At 44.0% G+C, this 24,339-nt stretch overlaps 1 protein-coding gene across 1 annotated transcript in view; it reads left to right on the top strand.

Annotated features, from left to right (window-relative positions):
* Positions 1 to 24,339, top strand: part of LOC121587382 (calcineurin-binding protein cabin-1-like) — an 82,716-nt gene that overhangs the window by 22,262 nt on the left and 36,115 nt on the right. The window contains 3 exon segments of the mRNA XM_045226985.1: positions 504 to 590; positions 962 to 1,284; positions 2,880 to 2,993. Of these exon segments, the coding sequence (XP_045082920.1) occupies positions 504 to 590; positions 962 to 1,284; positions 2,880 to 2,993 (524 nt within the window).

Below are 24,339 nucleotides of genomic sequence, written 5' to 3'. Positions count from 1 at the left end.
ATTACAACACCTCTATCGGCTACATTTTTACATTTGGCTAATTACAGTAGGTCTTTAACAAGTCCCCAGAGCTCCTTTCATAGAACTTTGTTGCCCCCCTGCTAATTTGGTTATTGTCTGCAGAAGACTGCAGCTTCTTGCTGAGGTTGCACAATGTGCTTATTAAGAAGAATGCAGGCACCTATTTTTTCAGTGGCTTCGGTGCTGTGCAAAGGCCTCCCTCAAAGCATGACTAAGGTCTAGTGCTGTTTTATGTTTGTACGATTACTATAATGGCTATCCTGCTGCTGATCCTGATGCATATAGAGAATTAACACTACTATACACACTTACCCCATTTCATTCTTTGGGATCCACAAAACTATTTTATTCCTGAATGAAAGCCTTAACAGGTTTGTGATTGATCCCTTGATAACCCAGAGGATGGTCCATGGGTGTAACTGGCACCCAGGCCAGGCTCACAGTTGGCCACATGATCAGTGTTTGTGTTTGACTCCTGGCAGAGTGCAGTCAGGACAGCGTGGTGGTGATGCTGTTGGACAACAACTCCACCCAGGATGCCTTCACAGACCCCGCCAGCTCCCAGGCCAGTAGCCATATTAAGCTTTAGTCTGGGAAGGGCAGTACCTCTTCATCTGAGAACACCACCCCCATCAAGGAGGGCCAGCCTACAGTTAAAGACATAGGTGGGTTTTGTTTTTCCTTTTATCCTGAAATGCACTAATGGAAAAGCATTCTACCCGAACATTAGCTTTAGTATTTCTTAAATAGGATGTTCTTTAGTGATATTGTGGAAGTCAATGACTGTTGTGTTTTAGGGAGGGCAGGACATGTTAATGTTTGAAAATCTCTCCTCTTTAAACCCTGAATTCCACACAAAAACAAGAAGGACAGGACCGTAATCTTGCTGGAGGACCAAGAAGTAGTAGACACCATGTCAGTGACAGTACCTAAGGCTGATGCGCTAAAGCCGACCATAGATCCCTGCTCTCATCCACTGCCTGTTCCATCCAAAGGCCTCGTCCACTCACCAGTCTCACCAGGCCACCCCCCAAACCCACATGTATCAGGCCACCCCCCAAACCCACATGTATCAGGCCACCCCCCAAACCCACATTTATGGTGGAGGTGCCCAAGGCCCTCCCTTCTGAACGGACTGAGCAGCGGCGCATGCTGGTGGAGATGTGTGTCCGTAGTCTCTTCCTCTGCCTGAGCCGCTTCCCTCAGCACCACAAGAGCCGCTACCGCCTGGCCTTCTTCTACACCAACAGCAAGACCCAACAGGTTAGTTGGTCCACCCTCCCTCCATATAATGCACAGAATGTTTTGACAGGAATATTCACACCTACACTTATCATCAGTGGCATTTCCTGCAATTAAATCTGACATTTAAAACCCTCAGATCTGAAACCATGAATCTAGTTTACAGCATTGCCTCAAGTATGGTATGTTGGTATTCAAATAGATGGTGTTTTTCTACAAATTGTATGTCTGCAATTTGTTTGGCTTGGACTCTGACTTCCTCTTATCAATTGTGCCAGTTTGCCTGTGGGAATGTGGGGTTTATGGGATGGTATAGTAGGTGCTGAAACAGCAGAGTGTGCGTTGGACACAAGGCTCTGTGTGCAGAGGTGTGCGTGGGTGGCAGCAACACAGTGCTCTCTCAGCCAGGTTTGGCACAGCAAGACTGCGTAGTGTCGTGACGCCCTACAGTCAGCACTTTGCCAGTCAGCCCCTCCTGTGGGACTGCTGGTCCCAATTCAGTGAGGTTGGGTTAGCCAATATCCAGGGCAGAGTTTTGGTCATTGATAACAGCGTAGTGAACTGTTGCTTGTCTCTTTATGAACCTTTTGAGACTGTTATGTAGCTCTCCTCAGAGCATGCTTTTCATCTTGAGGTTAGAGGATTCATTCAGTCAGGTAGACTGACCTGGGCCCCTGACTGGCTGTATTTTACTGCGCCAGTGTTTTAGACGTGACAAAAATGGATTAAGAATCTCAAAATCACAAAGCCTGCACCTTTTTAGAAGTGAAAAGGTAAGTCCATAATTGGTTCTGTATTACATTTCCTTTGGAGTTGAATGAAAAACAAGGAATTGAGCTGTTCTGCTAAATTGTCAAGTAACTACCTACTTCTCAAAGTTACAGACCAGTGGCAGCATTGTGGCTGTTCAGGTCTGTAGCCCTCTTGGTTAATAAGTGACAAACCTGTTTGTTTTTCACTACAAATCCTACTTCTCCTGGGGTTTGAATTACAAGCTAATGTTATCGTACATTTCTCAGAGAATACTAGATTCAGGCTATGGGTTAGTGTTGGGCAAATTCCACGGTAACAAAGTGATGCTGAGACTCAGAATTTTTTTACTTTACAATCATTGGTTTTTGTTTGATATACATTTTAAAGTTATAAATCTGGGTTTTTACAGCTCCACATTTAATGGCCAGAGTTGGCAAGCTTTTCAAAAAGGGCAGTGGTGGAAATGTCTTGTCTGCGATATGTTCCATGTCTATCTGAATGGCCATTCCTCTGCCTAACCCAACCTCTCCACCATCTAATAAAAACGTCACAGTGCTGATTTAAAAAGGAGCACCCCTTGCATGTCAACAAATTGACTTCAGCTACAGTCACTTTGTACTGTTAAACTACAGTTAATGTCCATCAGAGCAGCTATGACAGGGAACAAGGTAACAGTACAGTGATGTTAGGTACTGTAGTGGATGATGCATCTGAAAATGAGAGATTCAATCAAGCTTGTAGTATGATGTAACATTTTCACATTTTTCTTTGTCTCGTGTTTGTGGTTCATGTGGTCTGCCTCTTGAGGGGCATCCCCCCCATTTTTATGCCCCCCGTTTTCTGATAATTTTGTGTTTTCACAGAATCTGCGGTCGGCACGAGATGTGTTGCTAGGAAGCAGTGTCCCATGGCAACAGCTGAAGCATATGCCAGCACAAGGACTTTTCTGTGAGAGGAACAAGACAAACCTGTTCAATGTAAGTTCCACAGTTCACCAAGCCAGCTCTGCCATCAAGGTTCTGCTACCCTGGCTGGCTCACCTGGCTAACATTACTATGCACCAGTCCTGGTTGTCAGTTTGTTTCTTAATTAAAAAATAATAATAATGAGAGAGAGCTTGGCAAAATCAGGCGGGAGTGAGTTCCAGATCATAGGGCCTCTGTAGGTAATTCAGAATTGAGATTGGAATTCATATGTGGCGGTGAAATAGTTTTTGAAGGAAGGAGGGAATAAGTGATTTGTAAAGAGCCGTAAACAAATTGAGCAACTTGAAGATAATTAATTTGATAAATATTCAGGAGTCCTAATTGTTTGAGAAGTGATGGTTAATGGTCTCTAAAACAGATTGATAGTAGTTTGGTGTGTTCTGGCCCATGTAATGCTAAAGTAACTGATGAATGAGAAGATCATTGTGAAATAGAGACAGAGTAGTGCTCCTGTTTTGAGATATCTAATTTTGCCAAGTATCCACATTTTTGGCGATCTTAGAGGTTATTGTCTATGTGTGGTTTTCATGACAATTCATCATCAATCAAAACACCAAGAAAGTGGGTTGTACAGGCTTGATCAACAGGTATATTGTCAATATGGACCCCTATATAGTCTGTATTGTATTTTCTGTTCTTTGGACCACATAATACAAAGTAGTTTTTTGAGATTCAGTGACAATTTGTTGATTTTAAACCACTTTGAGAAATTACACAGTTCAACATTAATAAGGTAATTGAGATCTCTGTGAGAGTAAAAATATATACAGTGGGGAGAACAAGTATTTGATACACTGCCGATTTTGCAGGTTTTCCTACTTACAAAGCATGTAGAGGTCTGTAATTTTTATCATAGGTACACTTCAACTGTGAGAGACGGAATCTAAAACAAAAATCCAGAAAATCACATTGTATGATTTTTAAGTAATTAATTTGCATTTTATTGCATGACATAAGTATTTGATACATCAGAAAAGCAGAACTTAATATTTGGTACAGAAACCTTTGTTTGCAATTACAGAGATCATACGTTTCTTGTAGGTCTTGACCAGGTTTGCACACACTGCAGCAGGGATTTTGGCCACTCCTCCATACAGACCTTCTCCAGATCCTTCAGGTTTCGGGGCTGTCGCTGGGCAATACGGACTTTCAGCTCCCTCCAAAGATGTTCTATTGGGTTCAGGTCTGGAGACTGGCTAGGCCACTCCAGGACCTTGAGATGCTTCTTACGGAGCCACTCCTTAGTTGCCCTGGCTGTGTGTTTCGGGTCGTTGTCATGCTGGAAGACCCAGCCACGACCCATCTTCAATGCTCTTACTGAGGGAAGGAGGTTGTTGGCCAAGATCTCGCGATACATGGCCCCATCCATTCTCCCCTCAATACGGTGCAGTCGTCCTGTCCCCTTTGCAGAAAAGCATCCCCAAAGAATGATGTTTCCATGCTTCACGGTGGGATGGTGTTCTTGGGGTTGTACTCATCCTTCTTCTTCCTCCAAACACGGCAGAGTGGCGCAGTGGTCTAAGGCACTGCATCGCAGTGCTAGCTGTGCCACTAGAGATCCTGGTTCGAATCCAGGCTCTGTCGTAGCCGGCCGCGACCGGGAGACCCATGGGGCGGCGCACAATTGGCCCAGCGTCGTCCAGGGTAGGGGAGGGAATGGCCGGCAGGGGATGTAGCTCAGTTGGTAGAGCATGGCGTTTGCAACGCCAGGGTTGTGGGTTCGATAAAATAATGTATGCGCTAACTGTAAGTCGCTCTGGATAAGAGTGTCTGCTAAATGACAAAAAAATTAAAAAATAACAAAAATAAAAAATAGACCAAAAAGCTATATTTTTGTCTCATCAGACCACATGACCTTCTCCCATTCCTCCTCTCGATCATCCAGATGGTCATTGGCAAACTTCAGACGGGCCTGGAAATACGCTGGCTTGAGCAGGGGGACCTTGCAGGATTGAAATCCATGACGGTGTAGTGTGTTACTAATGGTTTTCTTTGAGACTGTGGTCCCAGCTCTCTTCAGGTCATTGACCAGGTCCTGCCGTGTAGTTCTGGGCTGATCTCTCATCTTCCTCATGATCATTGATGCCCCACGAGGTGAGATCTTGCATGGAGCCCCAGACCGAGGGTGATTGACCGTCATCTTGAACTTCTTCCATTTTCTAATAATTGCGCCAACAGTTGTTGCCTTCTCACCAAGCTGCTTGCCTATTGTCCTGTAGCCCATCCCAGCCTTGTGCAGGTCTACAATTTTATCCCTGATGTCCTTACACAGCTCTCTGGTCTTGGCCATTGTGGAGAGGTTGGAGTCTGTTTGATTGAGTGTGTGGACAGGTGTCTTTTATACAGGTAACGAGTTCAAACAGGTGCAGTTAATACAGGTAATGAGTGGAGAACAGGAGGGCTTCTTAAAGAAAAACTAACAGGTCTGTGAGAGCCGGAATTCTTACTGGTTGGTAGGTGATCAAATACTTATGTCATGCAATAAAATGCAAATGAATTACTTAAAAATCATACAATGTGATTTTCTGGATTTTTGTTTTAGATCCCGTCTCTCACAGTTGAAGTGTACCTATGATAAAAATTACAGACCTCTACATGCTTTGTAAGTAGGAAAACCTGCGAAATCGGCAGTGTATCAAATACTTGTTCTCCCCACTGTAGATCAGAAATAATAGGGGTCCAAGAATTGATCCCTGCAGCATACCACACTTAATCTCCAGAGGGGGAGTCAATTCCGTTGAAAGTCACTTTCTAGCCTTGAGATAGATGGATAACCTAAAGCAGAGATTGTTCATTCACGACCATAGTTTCAAGTTTTTGAAATAAAATATGATCAACAGTATCAATGCTTTTGAGAGATTCATTTGCCATATGTACAGTATTTCGTCAATTAAATAAGTAACAGCCATGTAGATAGTGAGATTTTCTGAAGCCATACTGATGTTTATATAACAACAGACTTTCCTTGTTCAGATATTTTATTAATTTGTTGTATGCAAGCTTCTCCAAAAATGTTGAGATTGGTCTGTAATTTGTAAAGTTTGCTGGATCATCAGCTTTATGAATTGGAACACTTTTGTCAATGTTCAGTTCATAGGGCACAATGCCCTAAGAAAATTGTAATTTGAAAATGTGGGAAAGAGTGTGATAAGGAAATCAGCCACTTCTTCTTCAGTTTCGTATCCAATCTGTCGTGACTAGGGATTAACATATGTAACCACACTTCACATTTCCAGAAGAAAATTAAGTGACAAGACCCGGGAAATTACAAAATGTTCTCCCAATGTCGCACTAATACAATTCCACAAAATACACAACATGTGCAGCAGCAGATTGGCAAAAAATAAAATGGCACATTATCCAAACAGGTGGTCGCATGGAAGGCTTTAGCCTAGCATATTTACTTCATACAAAGTCACCATAAATTGATAAGCGTGGGGAACTATTCTATATAAATCAATCAATGTCAGAGCTTTGTTTTCACTTAATCTCTGTTTGGATATTTGGTAACAATTAGGCTGGGAAAAGTGGAAGTGGTAGCTAATTTGCTCATCTGTCACTGATCAGAAACATTTAGCATGCAATAATGTAGCCTAGATCAAGTGTATTATTTATCCCACTGAAACCCAAAGTCCTGACTGTGTCGCATTAAAATTCCTAACTTTATTCTGTAATCCATAGGTTGCATTATCAAAGCACGGCTCGCCTATTAATGTCAAAATACTGCTATAACATTTCCCCCGCTTCTCTGCGCTGTCTCGTATTGCTGCCCATATGAGAGCTTTGGTAGAGAATGTGTGATCAACAAATGGTAGGAGAGTAGATATGGATATTTTTTTTTACAGAGTTGGTCCCCGTTAAGATACCTTATTGTTTAAACAACTGCCCCTCTTCATTTCTCCGTTATTCATAAGCTGATCTGCTGTCTGTATAATCATCAGCTTGATTCTGCCAAATAGGAGATATTCTGTCATTTGTTGGAGGTTATCTAGCAAGTTTAGCAACTTCGGTCATTTGACTTTTGTTTGATTGCCGTTACAAAGTTTGTATGATTCGACAACGCTATGGCCTACTCGGGGTGTGTCGAGAGAGCCTAGGCCTACTGATGAAATGTGCTGAATTAATTGAGGAACATGATAACGCTCTGAGTTTAACGGCCTGTTTTTCAATTCACAACAATGTTATTAGCGATCAAAGTTGCTCTATCATTACTAAATATCAGTTTCACTTGCAGTGAAATCTTTACATAGTGGAGCAGCCAAGACGGCAATGTGGCACGTCGACAATCATATTTTGGGAGAACCCTGGCATAGTGACCATATCTTGGTTTTAAACGCTTTAAATGGGCACTTCGGATTTTTGCGGTATTTCTCGGGATATATATGAATTATTCCCGGTATTGAAACTTGGTAGACTTTCAGGAAAATATTCATCCCTAGTCGTGACCTTATTATACAATTTGGAAAGTGAAAACAGTTATTATTTTGAATATTGAGAACTCAAAAGTGAATAAGAGCAATTACAAACAATTTCACATCGAATCAGAAGTCAATGATTGGAAGGAAATGTTAAGAGTTCAAATTGCGCATTGATTTGGCATGTCATCCAATAGACTTCCTCCTCGACTTATAGCAATAACATACTGCACCAAGAGACCCTTAATGGCTAAAACAATGGAGGGAGAACTGAGAGATTCTAACATTGCATCAATTGTTTAAATCTTGAAAATGAAAAGGGTACTTTTGGGAATAACATACTCTGTGTCCACCATCTCATTACATTTGTTGTAGTCCTTTTAAGAGATTTCTCCATGCTACAACTGTTTTTATTCCCAGTGATCCATACAGCAAGTTTTTTAGCATGCAGTGGTATAGTTGCTTTTAGCCGAATTATGGAATCCTAGGTAGCACTGTCATGAATGGAAGCACATGTGGAGGGAGGGCTTGCTGTATTGTGTGCCTGGTAGGATGATTAGGTCTGTGGAGGATCTAGAGAAGAGGAGATGGATGTGGAGTGTGTCATCTCATCCACACACCAGTCATTTACAGTGCCTTCAGAAAGTATTCACAGCCCTTTACTTTTTCCACATTTTGTTGTGTTACAGCCTGAATTTAAAATTGATTAAAATGAGTTTTTGTCAAAGTGGATTTATTTTAAAGTATTATTTTTTATTTAAAATGAATAGCTAAAATGTCTTCAGTGTAAGTATTCAACCTGTTTGTTATGGCAAGCCTTAAGTTCAGGAGTGAACATTTGCTAAAACATGATTGTGGGGGGGATTTCACCATGAGGCCAATGGCGATTTTACAACAGTTACAGATTTTGAGGCTGTGATAGGAGAAAACTGAGGATGGATCAACAACATTGTAGTTAATCCACAATACTAACCTAATTGACAGAGTGAAAAGAAGGAAGCTTGTACAGAATACAAATATTCCAAGACATGCATCCTGTTTGCAACAAGGCACTAAAATAATATTGCAAATAAATTGGTGAAGCAGTTAACATTTTATATTCAGGATTAAAAGTTATCTTTGGGACAAATCCAATACAACACATTCCTGAGTACCACTCTCCATATTTTCAAGCATAGTGGTGGCTGCATCAGGTTATGGGTATGCTTATAATTGTTAAGGACTGGGGAGTTTTTAAAATAAACGGAATGGAGCTACACTGAACAATAATATAAATGCAACAATTTCAGTTACAGTTCATTTAAGAAAATCAGTCAATTGAAATGAATTCGTTAGGCCCTAATCTATGGATTTCACATGACTGGGAATACAGATATTTACATTTACATTTACATTTACGTCATTTAGCAGACGCTCTTATCCAGAGCGACTTACAAATTGGTGCATTCACCCTATAGCCAGTGGGATAACCACTTTACAATTGTTTTTTTATTTATTTTTATTTTATTTTATTTTTTTTGGGGGGGGGGGGTAGAAGGATTACTTTATCCTATCCCAGGTATTCCTTAAAGAGGTGGGGTTTCAAATGTCTCCGGAAGGTGGTGAGTGACTCCGCTGTCCTGGCGTCGTGAGGGAGCTTGTTCCACCATTGGGGTGCCAGAGCAGCGAACAGTTTTGACTGGGCTGAGCGGGAACTATGCTTCCGCAGAGGAAGGGGAGCCAGCAGGCCAGAGGTGGATGAACGCAATGCCCTCGTTTGGGTGTAGGGACTGATCAGAGCCTGAAGGTACGGAGGTGCCGTTCCCCTCACAGCTCCATAGGCAAGCACCATGGTCTTGTAACGGATGCGAGCTTCAACTGGAAGCCAGTGGAGTGTGCGGAGGAGGGGGGTGACGTGAGAGAACTTGGGAAGGTTGAACACCAGACGGGCTGCGGCATTCTGGATGAGTTGTAGGGGTTTAATGGCACAGGCAGGGAGCCCAGCCAACAGCGAGTTGCAGTAATCCAGACGGGAGATGACAAGTGCCTGGATTAGGACCTGTGCCGCTTCCTGTGTAAGGCAGGGTCGTACTCTCCGAATGTTGTAGAGCATGAACCTGCAGGATCGGGTCACCGCCTTGATGTTAGCGGAGAATGACAGGGTGTTGTCCAGGGTCACGCCAAGGCTCTTCGCACTCTGGGAGGAGGACACAACGGAGTTGTCAACCGTGATGGCGAGATCATGGAACGGGCAGTCCTTCCCCGGGAGGAAGAGCAGCTCCGTCTTGCCAGGGTTCAGCTTGAGGTGGTGATCCGTCATCCATACTGATATGTCTGCCAGACATGCAGAGATGCGATTCGCCACCTGGTTATCAGAAGGGGGAAAGGAGAAGATTAGTTGTGTATCGTCAGCGTAGCAATGATACGAGAGGCCATGTGAGGATATGACAGAGCCAAGTGACTTGGTGTATAGGGAGAAAAGGAGAGGGCCTAGAACTGAGCCCTGGTGGACACCAGTGGTGAGAGCACGTGGTGCGGAGACAGCTTCTCGCCACGCCACTTGGTAGGAGCGACCGGTCAGGTAGGACGCAATCCAGGAGTGAGCCGCGCCGGAGAGGCCCAGCTCGGAGAGGGTGGAGAGGAGGATCTGATGGTTCACAGTATCAAAGGCAGCAGACAGGTCTAGAAGGACAAGAGCAGAGGAGAGAGAGTTAGCTTTAGCAGTGCGGAGAGCCTCCGTGACACAGAGAAGAGCAGTCTCAGTTGAATGACCAGTCCTGAAACCTGACTGGTTTGGATCAAGAAGGTCATTCTGAGAGAGATGGCAAGAGAGTTGGCTAAAGACGGCACGCTCAATAGTTTTGGAAAGAAAAGAAAGAAGGGATACTGGTCTGTAGTTGTTGACATCAGTGGGATCGAGTGTTGGTTTTTTGAGAAGGGGTGCAACTCTCGCTCTCTTGAAGACGGAAGGGACATAGCCAGCGGTCAAGGATGAGTTGATCAGCGAGGTGAGGTAGGGGAGAAGGTCACCGGAGATGGTCTGGAGAAGAGAGGAGGGGATGGGGTCAAGCGGGCAGGTTGTTGGGCGGCCTGCAGTCACAAGTCGCAAGATTTTATCTGGAGAGAGAGGGGAGAAAGAAGTCAAAGCATAGGGTAGGGCAGTGTGAGCAGGACCAGCAGTGTCATTAGACTTAACAAACGAGGATCGGATGTCGTCAACCTTCTTTTCAAAGTGGTTGACGAAGTCATCCACAGAGAGGGGGGGAGGATTCAGCAGTGAGGAGAATGTGGCAAAGAGCTTCCTAGGGTTAGAGGCAGATGCTTGGAATTTAGAGTGGTAGAAAGTGGCCTTAGCAGCAGAAACAGATGAAGAAAATGTAGAGAGGAGGGAGTGAAAAGATGCCAGGTCGGCAGGGAGTTTAGTTTTCTTCCATTTCCGCTCAGCTGCCCGGAGCTCTGTTCTGTGAGCTCGCAATGAGTCATCAAGCCACGGAGCTGGAGGGGAGGACCGAGCCGGCCGGGAGGATAGGGGACACAGGGAGTCAAAGGATGCAGAAAGGGAGGAGAGGAGGATTGAGGAGGCAGAATCAGGAGATTGGAGGGAGAAGGATTGAGCAGAGGGAAGAGATGATAGGATGGAAGAGGAGAGAGTAGTGGGAGAGAGAGAGCGAAGGTTGCGGCGGCGCGTTACCATCTGTGTAGGGGCAGAGTGAGTAGTGTTGGAGGAGAGCGAGAGAGAAAAGGATACAAAGTAGTGGTCGGAGACATGGAGGGGAGTTGCAGTGAGATTAGTAGAAGAGCAACATCTAGTAAAGATGAAGTCAAGCGTATTGCCTGCCTTGTGAGTAGGGGGACGGTGAGAGGGTGAGGTCAAAAGAGGAGAGGAGTGGAAAGAAGGAGGCAGAGAGAAATGAGTCAAATGTAGACGTAGGGAGGTTGAAATCCCCCATAACTGTGAGGGGTGAGCCATCCTCAGGAAAGGAACTTATCAAGGCGTCAAGCTCATTGATGAACTCTCCAAGGGAACCTGGAGGGCGATAGATGACAAGGATATTAAGCTTAAATGGGCTAGTGACTGTGACAGCGTGGAATTCAAATGAGGAGATAGACAGATGGGTTAGGGGAAAAATTGAGAATGACCACTTGGGAGAGATGAGGATTCCTGTGCCACCACCCCTCTGACCAGATGCTCTCGGGGAATGCGAGAGCAGTAGGAGTAGCAGTGTTTTCAGTGGTAATCCATGTTTCCGTCAGCGCCAGGAAGTCGAGGGACTGGAGGGTAGTATAGGCTGGGATGAAGTCAGCCTTGTTGGCAGCAGTACGGCAGTTCCAGAGGCTGCCTGAGACCTGGAACTCCAGGTGTGTGGTGCGTGCAGGGACCACCAGGTTAGAGAGGCAGCAGCCACGCGGTGTGAGGCGTTTGTGTAGCCTGTGCGGAGAGGAGAGAACAGGGATAGGCAGAGGCATAGTTGACAGGCTGTAGCAGATGGCTACAATAATGCAGAGGAGATCGGAATGAAATGAACTAAACATCTGGGAAAGGAGAGAGCAGGGCCTCCCTCACCAAAAAAATATAACTCTCCCAACTTCCACCTCAGAAACTATAATTGTTTCACTGAACCACCCGAATAAAACTCTCCCAACTTCCACTTTAGAAATTAGAATTGTTGTAAACTACAGCGGTTCAATGTTTCAAGGAATAGACTCAACTTACTTTATTCAGCTAACTATGACGCCATAGCTAACTAGCATGCTAGCATCCAATAACACACAGTTTAGCACCAATACTTGGTTACAACAAACTACCAATAGTGTGTTAACACACTAAACAGATAATTCGTGTCCGTGTCTAGTTCTTTCATAACGCAGCAATAAATAAACGTTGGCTAGCTAGCACAAAGATATTGTATTTAGCTACTACAGTACAGCTAGCTGGCAGTGTTGGCTAGCTAGCAATGGCCGCTGTGCTGACCCTGCTTGAAAAACGGCGTCGCTGCGAACGAACGTAGCTGGCCAAAAGGACACCGTACCTAGTTGCTACCGTTGCTAATAGCTACTCGCCAGTCAGGAGGTGAGTTAGCCAGCTAGCTTCGTGCCACACCCGGCACCGCCGAATACAAAAGTAACCTACAATAACTACATACAACAACTACCCACAACAACCCACGATGCCCAGCTACAATACCCAACTACAATCCAAATACATAGTTTAAGCCCTACTCGACAAAGCCCAAGCTATGCATAAAGCCAAACTTACCCGACGCCAGCTATCTGGGTGGTTTTCTGCAATCAGTAGCTGTAATTAAGTACACTAGCTACTAACTACCTAACGTTAATGCTTCAGATAATGAGGTTAGAAAAACAGCTGAATGGTAGGTAGCTAGCTGGCTTAATTACAGGTACTCTTAAGCGTGAAATAACATTGGAAACAACTATCCACCGTTGCTAAAAGTTACCAGTAGCTACCCGCTAGGTTAGCTAGCCTCGTGCTTCACCGGGCTAACTCGAATACAATAATTACCTACAATAACTACCTAAATAAACTACCTACAATATCTAACTACAATACCTACCTACAATCTAAAATACATGGTTTAAGCTTAACTCAACACCATATAAGAAGCCAAGCTTACCTCCTGCTAGAGAAAACACAACCTCACCCGACGTAGTCCCCGACTCCACATATGCATCTGTTGGTCACAGATACCTTAAATAAAAAGCTAGGGGTGTGGATCGGAAAACCAGTCAGTATCGGTTGTGAACACCATTTCCCTCATGCAGCGCAACACATCTCCTTGGCATAGAGTTGATCAGGCTGTTGATTGTGGCCTGTGGAATGTTGTCCCACTCCTCTTCAATGGCTGTGCAAAGTTGCTGGATATTGGCGGGAACTGGAACACGCTGTCGTGCAGACCATAGAAGACATTTTCAGCTTCCAGGAATTGTGTACAGATCCTTGTGACCTGGCCGTGCATTATCATTCTGAAACATGAGGTGATGACAGCGGATTAATGGCACGACAATGGGCCTCAGGAGCTTGTCACGGTATCTCTGTGCATTAAAATTGCCATTGATAAAATGCAATTGTGTACGTTGTCCGTAGTTTATGCCTGCCCATACCATAACCTCACCGCCACCATGGGGCACTGTTCACAACGTTGACCTCAGCGTAAGTACAGGTGAAACCGGGATTCATCTGTGAAGAGCACACTTCTCCAGCGTGACAGTGGCCATCGAAAGTGCGCATTTGACCACTGAAGTCGATTACGACGCCGAACTGCAGTCAGATCAAGACCCTGGTGAGGATGACGAGCATGCAGCAGATGAGCTTCCCTGAGATGGTTTCTGACAGTTTATGCAGAAATTATTTGGTTGTGCAAACCCACAGTTTCATCAGCTGTCCGGGTGGCTGGTCTCAGATTATCACGCAGGTGAAGAAGCCGGATGTGGAGGTCCTGGGCTGGAGTGGTTACATATGGTCTGCGGTTGTGAGGCCGGTTGGACATAATGCCAGATTCTCTAAAACCACGTTGGAGGCGGCTTATGGTAGAGAAATTAACATTAAATTATCTGGCAACAGCTCTGGTGGACATTCCTGCAGTCTGCATGCCAATTGCATCTGTGGTGTTGTGTGACAAAACAGCACATTTTAGAGTGGCCTTTTATTGTCCACAGCACAAGGTGCACCTGTGTAATGATCATGCCATTTTAATCAGCTTCTTGATATGCCACACCTGTCAGGTCGATGGATTATCTTGACAAAGGAGAAATGCTCACTAACATGGCTGTAAACAAATTTGTCCACAACATTTTAGAGAAGTAAGCTTTTGGTGCGTATGGAACATTTCTGGAATCTTTTATTTCAGCTCATGAAACATGGGACCAACATTTTACATGTTGCGTTCATATTTTTGTTCAGTGTAGTTGAAAAGCTATGGCAAGACCTGAACATTTTTGTCTTGCAATGATCAATAACCGATTTGACAGCGCTTGAAGAATTTTGAAAATAATAATGGGCAAATGTTGCACAATCCAGGTGTGGAAAGCTCTTAGAGACTTACCCAGAAAGACTCACAGCTGTAATCGCTGCCAAAGGTGCTTCTACAAAGTATTGACTAGGGTGTGAATGATTATGTAAATTAGATATTTCCGTGTTTCATTTTCAATAAATTTGCTAAAATGTCTAAAAACATGTTTTCACTTTGTTTTTACCCTCACCAATCTACACACAATACCCCATAATGACAATCTATTTAATCCTATTTGAATTCAGGCTGTAATGCAACAAGATGTGGAATGAGTCAAGGGGTATGAATATTTTCTGAAGGGACCGTACCTCCTTTCACATTGACTTGAATGAAAGCCCCATGGAAGCAGCTATTAGTGCTACTCTGACGTGTGCATCATGAAATAGATATGTGGTAGTTACGTTTTCGTCATGTTAGATTTTTGTTGTCATAGCCTTGTTATGGGAGAGGAAGACATTTTGGTCCGAGTCCTATTTTGAGATCTGCATGTTCAATTTGAACTTTCATGCAATATCCCATTGACACAAAAGCAATGTTTACTGTGAAGTCTAAAGAGTTACGTGGTCTTATGTTAAATTAGGGTTTGGTCTTATTTTGGTATCTTTCATTGAGCTGGTGTAGTAGGAGGGACCCCGGCTGTGGTATCCTCACCCATCTCCAGAAAGCTGCTGAGAACAGTGTGTGAAGGCCATGCTCAGGCTGGTGGAGGGAGCATGCTGCACAGCCCTGGCTCCATCTGGACTCAGCAAGCCAAACCTGCTACCCTGCATGGCAAACCGAGTGTTATAGTCACTGACAGTCAGACTCTTTATGAAAGGGCACAGTAAACCTCACCCTGAAATACTAATTGTAGCCAAAATAGATTTCTGAAAGCCACGTTGCACAGTTGTCAGCTCAGGGTGCCACACTCTTGTTGTTGGCGAGTCACCCTACAGCTGTTGTCTGACATGGTCTGCCCAGTAATATCACTGAACCTCGAGCCTGACAGACAGATCAGTCATTGTCAGTGGTGATATCTGTTGTGCCTTTTGTGTGGCAGACAGAGGGGACAGTCATTGCTGTTCTGTGGTTCCTCAGTGACAGAATGGCCAAATGACTGGATGGGAAATGATAGCATAGGCCTACAGTACAGTGTGGATAGATCAGACATGAGATAGTAGGCTACATGATGAGACTTAATCTTCAGTGGGTGGCCAGGCCAGACCACCTGAAATGAGTTTTCTGTAGGTCACTCTGTCCTATAATGTAATGTAGGTCAGTCTGGCCTAGCGTTCCTCTGGGTTTGGCTGGTGTGTTATCAACTGGGCCACCATCAAGTGTAGCCTAACTCATATTCTGCTGTTTTGACATGTTCCAGCTCAGTTGAGAGTGACTGTGTTGCATAATTTATTGCGCTGATCAATGCCAAGGCATCTGTTTGACTGGTAAGCCTTCTAATAACTGATTACATGTCATCACAATAATCTTGTTGCACCAATTCTAAATGTTGTTCATCAAATAATGTTTTAATGCAGTAACTGAACAGGTTTATTTGTAACGGACTTTTAATGTTATGGCATGGATCCCGTTTTAGGGATCCCAACATAGAGAATAATTTGTTTCTAGTTGAGAGTTTTTAAATCAATCGTGACATTTCTTTTACTAGTATTGGGTTTTTGTGTGATTTCCACTCTGTAATTTCCATGTCGTCTTTGTACATTGAAACATGATATTAGGCTACAAATAAATCAACCATGACAGGGAATCCACAATGGAGAAACAGCTGTAGATGGACAATAATAATGGAAACACTTGAGTAAATGAGGGATACAAAGTGTATTGAAAACAGTTGCTTCCACACAGGTAATTAAGCAATTAACATACCATCATGCTTAGGGTCATGTATAAAAATGCTGGGCAAGATATTATTTTGGCTACCATGTCTATGGCCCCATCCACAGGGCACGAGTGGTCAATGAATGGCCGTCTCTGGTACCAGATCTCAACCCAATTGAAAACTCGTATAGGACATTCTGGAGACAGCGTTTTCCACCACCATCAACAAAACACCATATGATGGAATTTCTCGTAGAAGAATGGTGTCTCATCTCTCCAATAGAGTTCCAGACACTTGTAGAATCTATGCCAATGTGTATTGAAGCTGTTCTGGCTCATGGTGGCCCAATGCCCTGTAGGTGTTTCCTTTATTTTGTCATGTACCTGTAGATATAACCTACAGTGCATTCGGAAAGTATTCAGACCCCTTGACTTTTTCCATATTACAGCCTTTTTCTCAAATTGATTAAATCGTTTCCCCCCTCATCAATCTACACACAATACCCCATAATGTCAAAGCAAAAACAGGTTTGTAGAAATTTTTGCAAATGTAAAAAAAACGTAAACGGACAATTACATAAGTATTTAGACCCTTTACCCAGTACTTTGTTGAAGCATCTTTGGCAGCGATTACAGCCTTGAGTCTTCTTTGGTATGACGCTACAAGCTTGGTATACCTGTATTTGGGGAGTTTCTCCCATTCTTCTCTGCAGATCCTCTCAAGCTCTGTCAGGTTGGATGGGGAGCGTCACTGCACAGCTATTTTCAGGTCTCTCCAGAGATGTTCGATCAGGTTCAAGACCGGGCTCTGGCTGGGCCACTCAAGGACATTAAGAGACTTGTCCCGAAGCCACTCCTGTGTTGTCTTGGCTGTGTGCTTAGGGTCGTTGTCCTGTTGAAAGGTGAACCTATGCCCCAGTCTGAGGTCCTGAGCCCTCTGGAGCAGGTTTTCATCAAGGATCTCTCTGTACTTTGCTCTGTTCATCTTTCCTTTGATCCGGACTAGTCTCTCAGTCCCTGCCGCTGAAAAACAACCCCACAGCATGATGCTGCCACCACCATGCTTCAGTGTAGGGATGGTGCCAGGTTGCCTCCAAACGTGACGCTTGGCATTGAGGCCAAAGAGTTCAATCTTGGTTTCATCAGACCAAAGAATCTTGTTTCTCATGGTCTGAGAGTCCTTTAAGTGCCTTTTTGCAAACTCCAAGTGGGCTGTCATGTGCCTTTTACTGAGGAGTGGCTTCCATCTGGCCACTCTACCATACAGTCCTGATTGGTGGAGTGCTGCTGAGATGGTTGTCCTTCTGGAAGGTTCTCCCATCTCCACAGAGGAACTCTTGAGCTCTGTCAGAGTGACCATCGGGTTCTTGGTCACGTCCCTGACCAAGGCCCTTCTCTCCCATTGCTCAATTTGGCCAGGCGGTCAGCTCTAGGAAGAGTCTTGGTGGTGCAAACTTCTTCCATTTAAGAATGATGGAGGCCACTGTGTTCTTGGGGACTTTCAATGCTGCAAAAATGTTTTGGTACTATTCCCCAGATCTGTGCCTCGACACAATCCTGTCTCGGAACTCTACGGACAATTCCTTTGACCTCATGGCTTGGTTTTTGCTCTGACATGCACTGTCAACTCTGGGACCTTATATAGACGTGTGTGCCTTTCCAAATCATGTCCAATCAATTGAATTTACCACAGGTGGACTCCAATCAAGTTAGAAACATCTCAAGGATGATCAATGGAAACAGGATGCACCAGAGCTCAATTTCGAGTCTTATAGCAAAGTGTCTGAATACTTATGTAAATAAGGTATTTCTATTAATTTTTTTATACATCTGTTTTCACTTTGTCATTATGGGGTATTGTGGGTAGATTTTTTAAATTTAATCCATTTTAGAATAAGGCTGTAACAAAGTGGAAAAAGGGTAGGGGTCTGAACTTTCTGAATGCACTGTATATATGTACATTTACATTTACATTTAAGTCATTTAGCAGACGCTCTTATCCAGAGCGACTTACAGGAGCAATTAGGGTTAAGTGCCTTGCTCAAGGGCACATTTACGTCATTTAGCAGACGCTCTAGTCCAGAGCGACTCACAAATTGATGCATTCACCCTATAGCCAGTGGGATAACCACTTTACAATTTTTTTTGGGGGGGGGGGTAGAAGGATTACTTTATCCTATCCCAGGTATTCCTTAAAGAGGTGGGGTTTCAAATGTCTCCGGAAGGTGGTGAGCGACTCCGCTGTGTGTGGGGGGGGGGTAGAAGGATTACTTTATCCATGTAGGCTACTGTTGCTGTAATTCTCCTCATAACAATGCTGATAATTGCAGTTCCACGGTAAAATAGTGATGCTGAGACTCAGATTTTCACTTTAAAATGCATGCCAAACAAAAACCAATGATCGCAAAGTTAAACAAACCATACAACTCTATGCACAAGGACTACTTTTAACAATTTTCCTTGTGCTTAGAGTTGTATGGTTTGTTTAACTTTGCGATCATTGGTTTTTGTTCGATATACATTTAAAATGGAAGAATCTGAGTTTCAGCATCACTTGGTTATCGTGGAATTGCCCAGTAACAAAGGCATCAGTCCTCTGGTCTGCTCCCTCAGGCTGTGCTCTGTGCTGTGCTGTATTGTGCAGGGCATACTGCTCTGATTTGCTGTGTGATCCTGCAGAGTCACAGTGTGCTTGCTAAGGCATGGTGTTGCCCCGACACGTATGTGCTTACATATTCATCCGCCCACACATGCACTCTACTGCAAGCTCCAGACAAAATGGATGTCATCTTTCTGGATCCTATTTCAGAGGAATGACATTGCTTTCTAGTCTTTAACATTTAAATATATCTTGGGGCTTTTTTCCTCACTTTAAATGTTTGTCTTCATTACACCGAGATACTAGCTATTGTGTGTTTGTGGCTATAAAAAAACCTGTTCTTGAGCCCAGTACTTGTATAAACTATTGTGTAACCTTTTCAGATTGCTTTTGTACAGTAGTAGAACGTTGGGTGTGTTTTGTTAGCCTACCTAGCTTCGTGTTGCACAATGAGTTATGTAGGCGGAGCTGCTGAGACCAGGATAACTAGTTGGTATGAGCAGGCAGGCAGGGGAGGAGGAGTGTGAAGGCAGAGGAATATGTTGTAATATATGGACTATTTTGATGTGGCTCTTTCTCTGAGGTTCTATCTGGCGTTGTAGCAGTGACTCCTCTGCAGTGCCGTCTGTCTACCCTCCCTGCTGGAGAGCTCATGTCAGAAGTTTTTTAAAATTATTTTTTAACACTAACAACAGGAAGCAGGAAAAACAAGGTGTTTGCGTTAGTGATGGAAAGTTCGGCTCTTTTTACTGACCCTGATAACAAATCTTTTGACTAATTTTGTTCATTTAAGGCCCAGAGTGCACAGGACCCCATACTAGCGAACGATGAACTGAAAACTCAAGTCTTGATTCTACAAGCCTCTTGTTCACATGTCGTTCACCATAAGGGGCTTATTGGAGCTCTCATTTGTGACTGAGACTTGTAAAAGTGTGCTTTAAGCAATGTACATTTTATTGATTTCTAGGCATACAACTAAGATTATTTCTTGATACATTTGAAATGAGGTCTAGTTGTGGCTGCAACCGGACTAGATTGTGAACAACTTTTGGCGGAATGCATTGCTTGACTGCGGTGAGGGTGATGATGAGCACAATATCGTTCAAACTGCAGCACCCAAAACAATTTGTGTTCGACTTTGTTGAGCAAAGGCTGTGTGTATGTTTTGGTTCTACAAAGATGTATCCATGATATCATAACATTCAATCATCAATTAAATGCATTCATTCTTGCACCATGCGATCCATAATCAGTTCTAAACATGTCATGTTTCTTTTCTATGCTTCTCTATGAACTGCACATCACTAGTTTGCATAGCATGTTTGTGGGCCAGCAGGAGATAAAGAGCGGAAGGGAAGGAGGTGAGGCTTGTTGTCAGTGTGCTACTGTATTGAACTGGCCTTGTGGGCACTAGTACCCTCCTGCTGCAGGCATGCTTTCTTTTTAGTCCTGCAGATGTGTGTACAGTGCCTTGCAAAAGTATTCATCCCCCTTGGCGTTTTTTCTATTTTATTGCATTACAACCTGTAATTTAAATTGTATTTTTATTTGGATTTCATGTAATGGACATACACAAAATAGTCCAAATTGGTGAAGTGAAATGAAAAAAATAACTTGTTTAAAAAAAGTATACAAAATAAATAACGGAAAAGTGGTGCATGCATGTGTATTCAATCCCTTTGCTATGAAGCCCCTAAATAAGATCTGGTGCAACCAATTACCTTCAGAAGTCACATAATTAGTTAGATTGCACACAGGTGGACTTTATTTAAGTGTCACATGATCTGTCACATGATCTCAGTGTATATATACACCTGTTCTGAAAGGCCCCAGAGTCTGCAACACCACTAAGCAAGGGGCACCACCAAGCAAGCGGCACCATGAAGACCAAGGAGCTCTCCAAACAGGTTAGGGACAAAGTTGTGGAGAAGTACAGATCAGGGTTGGGTTATAAAAAAATTACCGAAACTTTGAACATCCCACGGAGCACCATTTTAAAATCCATTATTTAAAAAAATTGAAAGAATATGGCACCACAACAAACCTGCCAAGAGAGGGCCGCCCACCAAAACTCACGGACCAGGCAAGGATGGCATTAAATCAGAGAGGCAACAAAGCGGCCAAAGATAATCCTGAAGGAGCTGCAAAGCTCCACAGCGGAGATTGGAGTATCTGTCCATCGGACCACATTAAATCGTACACTCCACAGAGCTGGGCTTCACGGAAGAGTGGGCAGAAAAAAGCCATTGCAAAAAAAACATAAGCAAACATGTTTGGTGTTTGCAAAAAGGCATGTGGGAGACTCCCCAAACATATGGAAGAAGGTACTCTGGTCAGATGAGACTAAAATTTTGCTTTTTGGCCATCAAGAAAACGCTATGTCTGGCGCAAACCCAACACCTCATCACCCCGAGAACACCATGTTTTCATCGGCAGGGACTGGGAAACTGGTCAGAATTGAAGGAATGATGGATGGCGCTAAATAAAGGGAAATTCTTGAGGGAAACCTGTTTCAGTCTTCCAGAGATTTGAGACTGGGACGGAGGTTCACCTTCCAGCAGGACAATGACCCTAAGCATACTGTTAAAGCAACACTAATGGTTTAAGGGGAAACATTTAAATATCTTGGAATGGCCTAGTCAAAGCCCAGACCTCAATCCAATTGAGAATCTGTGGTATGACTTAAAGATTGTTGTACACCAGCGGAACCCTTCCAACTTGAAGGAGCTGGAGCAGTTTTGCCTTGAAGAATGGGCAAAAATCCCAGTGGCTAGATGTGTCAAGCTTATAAAGACATACCCCAAGAGACTTGCAGCTGTAATTGCTGCAAAAGGTGGCTCTACAAAGTATTGACTTTGGGGGGTGAATAGTTATGCACGCTCAAGTTGTCTGTTTTCTTGTGTTATTTCTTGTTTGTTTCACGAGAAAAAATATTTAGCATCTTCAAAGTGGTAGGCATGTTGTGTAAATCAAATGATATAAACCGCCCAAAAATCCATTTTAATTCCAGGTTGTAAGGCAACAAAATAGGAAAAATGCCAAGGGTGAATACTTTCGCAAGCCACTGTATTCATTTGTATAGGCCTACACACACATTCCTCTCTTTCCTTACTCCTCCTCTATCCTCCATCCTACTCTTCCTCTCTCTTTTCCTGTTGCTCTTTTTCTGTTGCGTGATCGTGTTCTACCCCTCCTTATTGTTGCTCTCGCTAGCGCTCTTCCTCCCTCTCCCTGTTGCTCTCACCCTCTTTCCTCAGTGCTCTCTCTCTGCCTTCTGTTTGTGTATTGTGTGGGTGTGTGCTTATGGGCGGGAGTAAGTCAACCTGTCTCTGATTGGATGGGTACAGTCTAAAGGGGTGGGCACAATGATGTGTATAGAGTGAGAGTGGAGGGAAAAAACCCTAGCAGGCTGGGGTCAGGGGAGAGAGAGTGTGCGTGGGTGTTTTTGTTTTGAGATGGCATGGTTTGAAAAAGCGAGAGGAGCGAGTCAGCCCGTCTGTCAGTGGCGTGCTGAGTCTTTGGGCCCTGACGCCAGCACCGTGTCTCCTCTCCTCGTCCAGGCTGCTGCCCTCCTCCTCCTCTCGTCCTCCTCCAGCTCTGCCGTGCGCAGCTCCTCTTCTCTCCTGCTCTCTCCTGCAGCTTTCACAGCCCCAGCGCCTGCATGCAGCCCACCCCCCGCTTTCTCAGTGTGAGTTGCTCTGTGGGGGGGCTGCCAGGGCCTCTGGTGCTGTTACAGCCAGCAGGAAACCATCCAAAAGAATACAGACACGAGTGGAGTAGCTTTCGTTGGTGATGGTGAGTGTCTCACTCTCTCACTCCTACTCTCACTCTCTCTCTCACTCTACTCTCACTCTATCACTCTCACTCTTTCTGTTTATTGGGGAAAGTGCACATGGTTGTATAATCTTGTTTATGTGAGTGGAATTCTTCCACAGTTTGTAGAGTTAGTGTAGTAATTCTATGAGGCATGGGGGGGGGTTGAGTCATTTGAGTTGGCCTATGGAGAAGGGGGGAAGAGTTGTGTTGAGCCCCCTGCTCGCAACAGAGATTGTTTACTCTACGCATGGCTTTTCTCAAGAATAGCATGGTGTTATTGTACAGAGAGATGGAGTGATAATGTGAGGTGGAAAACTCATTGTAAGAAAGTGCGTAGTAAAAGTAATTTCCTGTTGCTGTTTGTGTTTCCCCCTAACAGGTGTGTGGTTTTGCTGTTCTGCAGGGTATAAAGGTTTGATAGGCGCTAACGATGTGAGATGTTTGTTTGAGCCTGAGGTGATGTGTTTTGACATCATAAAGTAGGCATGTGGAGGGGATGAATGGGTTATGGCTTGGCTAAGGGCTAGGGGGAGAGAGGGGAGCTGGGGAGGGAGGGAGGAGTGGGTGGAGGGGATGAATGGGTTATGGCTTGGCTAAGGGCTAGGGGGAGAGAGGGGAGCTGGGGAGGGAGGGTGGAGTGGGTGGAGGGGAGCTACTCAACAAGTAGAAAATAAAAGCCAAACAAGGCAACAATAAACATGTCGTCCCCCACGAATAATGCAGCACCCCCCTTGGGCCAATCAGTGTAATTTTGTAAATGGCTCTCTATGGCAAGACACATTCATTCACCCAAATTTTGTCAAAATCGGGCCAGTGGGGTCTGAGATATCGTGTGGGTTAGCTAGACTCATATCCCCGAGCATGTGCCAAATTTCTTCACTCTGAGTCAAACAGATTAAGAGATATAAACATGTGCCCGTTATAGCGCCACCGTGTGGTCGATATGTTCTTGCATATGTTGAGTCTTGACAGTGTTTGCAACGTGTACCAACTTTTGTTACTATAAGAATATCCTTGACTGATTTTATATGCATTTATGTGCCAGACCACGCCCACATGAATGTTTATTGGTCAATAGCGGCAATGTTGTTTTTGGTACTAGTCTAGAAAATATTGCATTGAGACCTTTGTCCATAGATGCCACGTAGCAAGTTTTGTGCAGATCGGTCATTCGTTGCCAGAGGAGTAGCATTTTAAGTGTTTTTCACAAAATTCAAAATGGCCGAAAATCCACCTTATGGGTACCTGAGGCAAATGTGTTCCTTGTGAGGAGAGGGACCTATGTACGAAATGTCATACTTTAGGTCAAACGGTGTTAGGGACATGACCTTTCAAAGTTAGCAATTTCAAGCGCCACCATCTGGCCAATCAGTGTAATTTTTTTAATGCAAGGTCTCTGTGGCAAGACGCATCATTCACTCGAGTTTAGTCAAAATTTTAGATATTGCGTGTGACGAACGTGCTAATGTACGGAGACGGATCCACAGTCCCTTCGCCGATTTTATCGTGTGGGGATGGACAATGATTGCAAAAATGACTGAACAATAGGGGAAGTTGGCTGTAATACAGTGGGGGAAAAAAGTATTTAGTCAGCCACCAATTGTGCAAGTTCTCCCACTTAAAAAGATGAGAGAGGCCTGTAATTTCCATCATAGGTACACGTCAACTATGACAGACAAAATTAG

The sequence above is a fragment of the Coregonus clupeaformis genome, chromosome 18, assembly GCF_020615455.1.
Source record: "Coregonus clupeaformis isolate EN_2021a chromosome 18, ASM2061545v1, whole genome shotgun sequence".
Lineage (NCBI taxonomy): Eukaryota > Metazoa > Chordata > Actinopteri > Salmoniformes > Salmonidae > Coregonus > Coregonus clupeaformis.
Note: the sequence above shows the minus strand (reverse complement) of the source record. Positions and strands in the feature narration are given on the sequence as shown.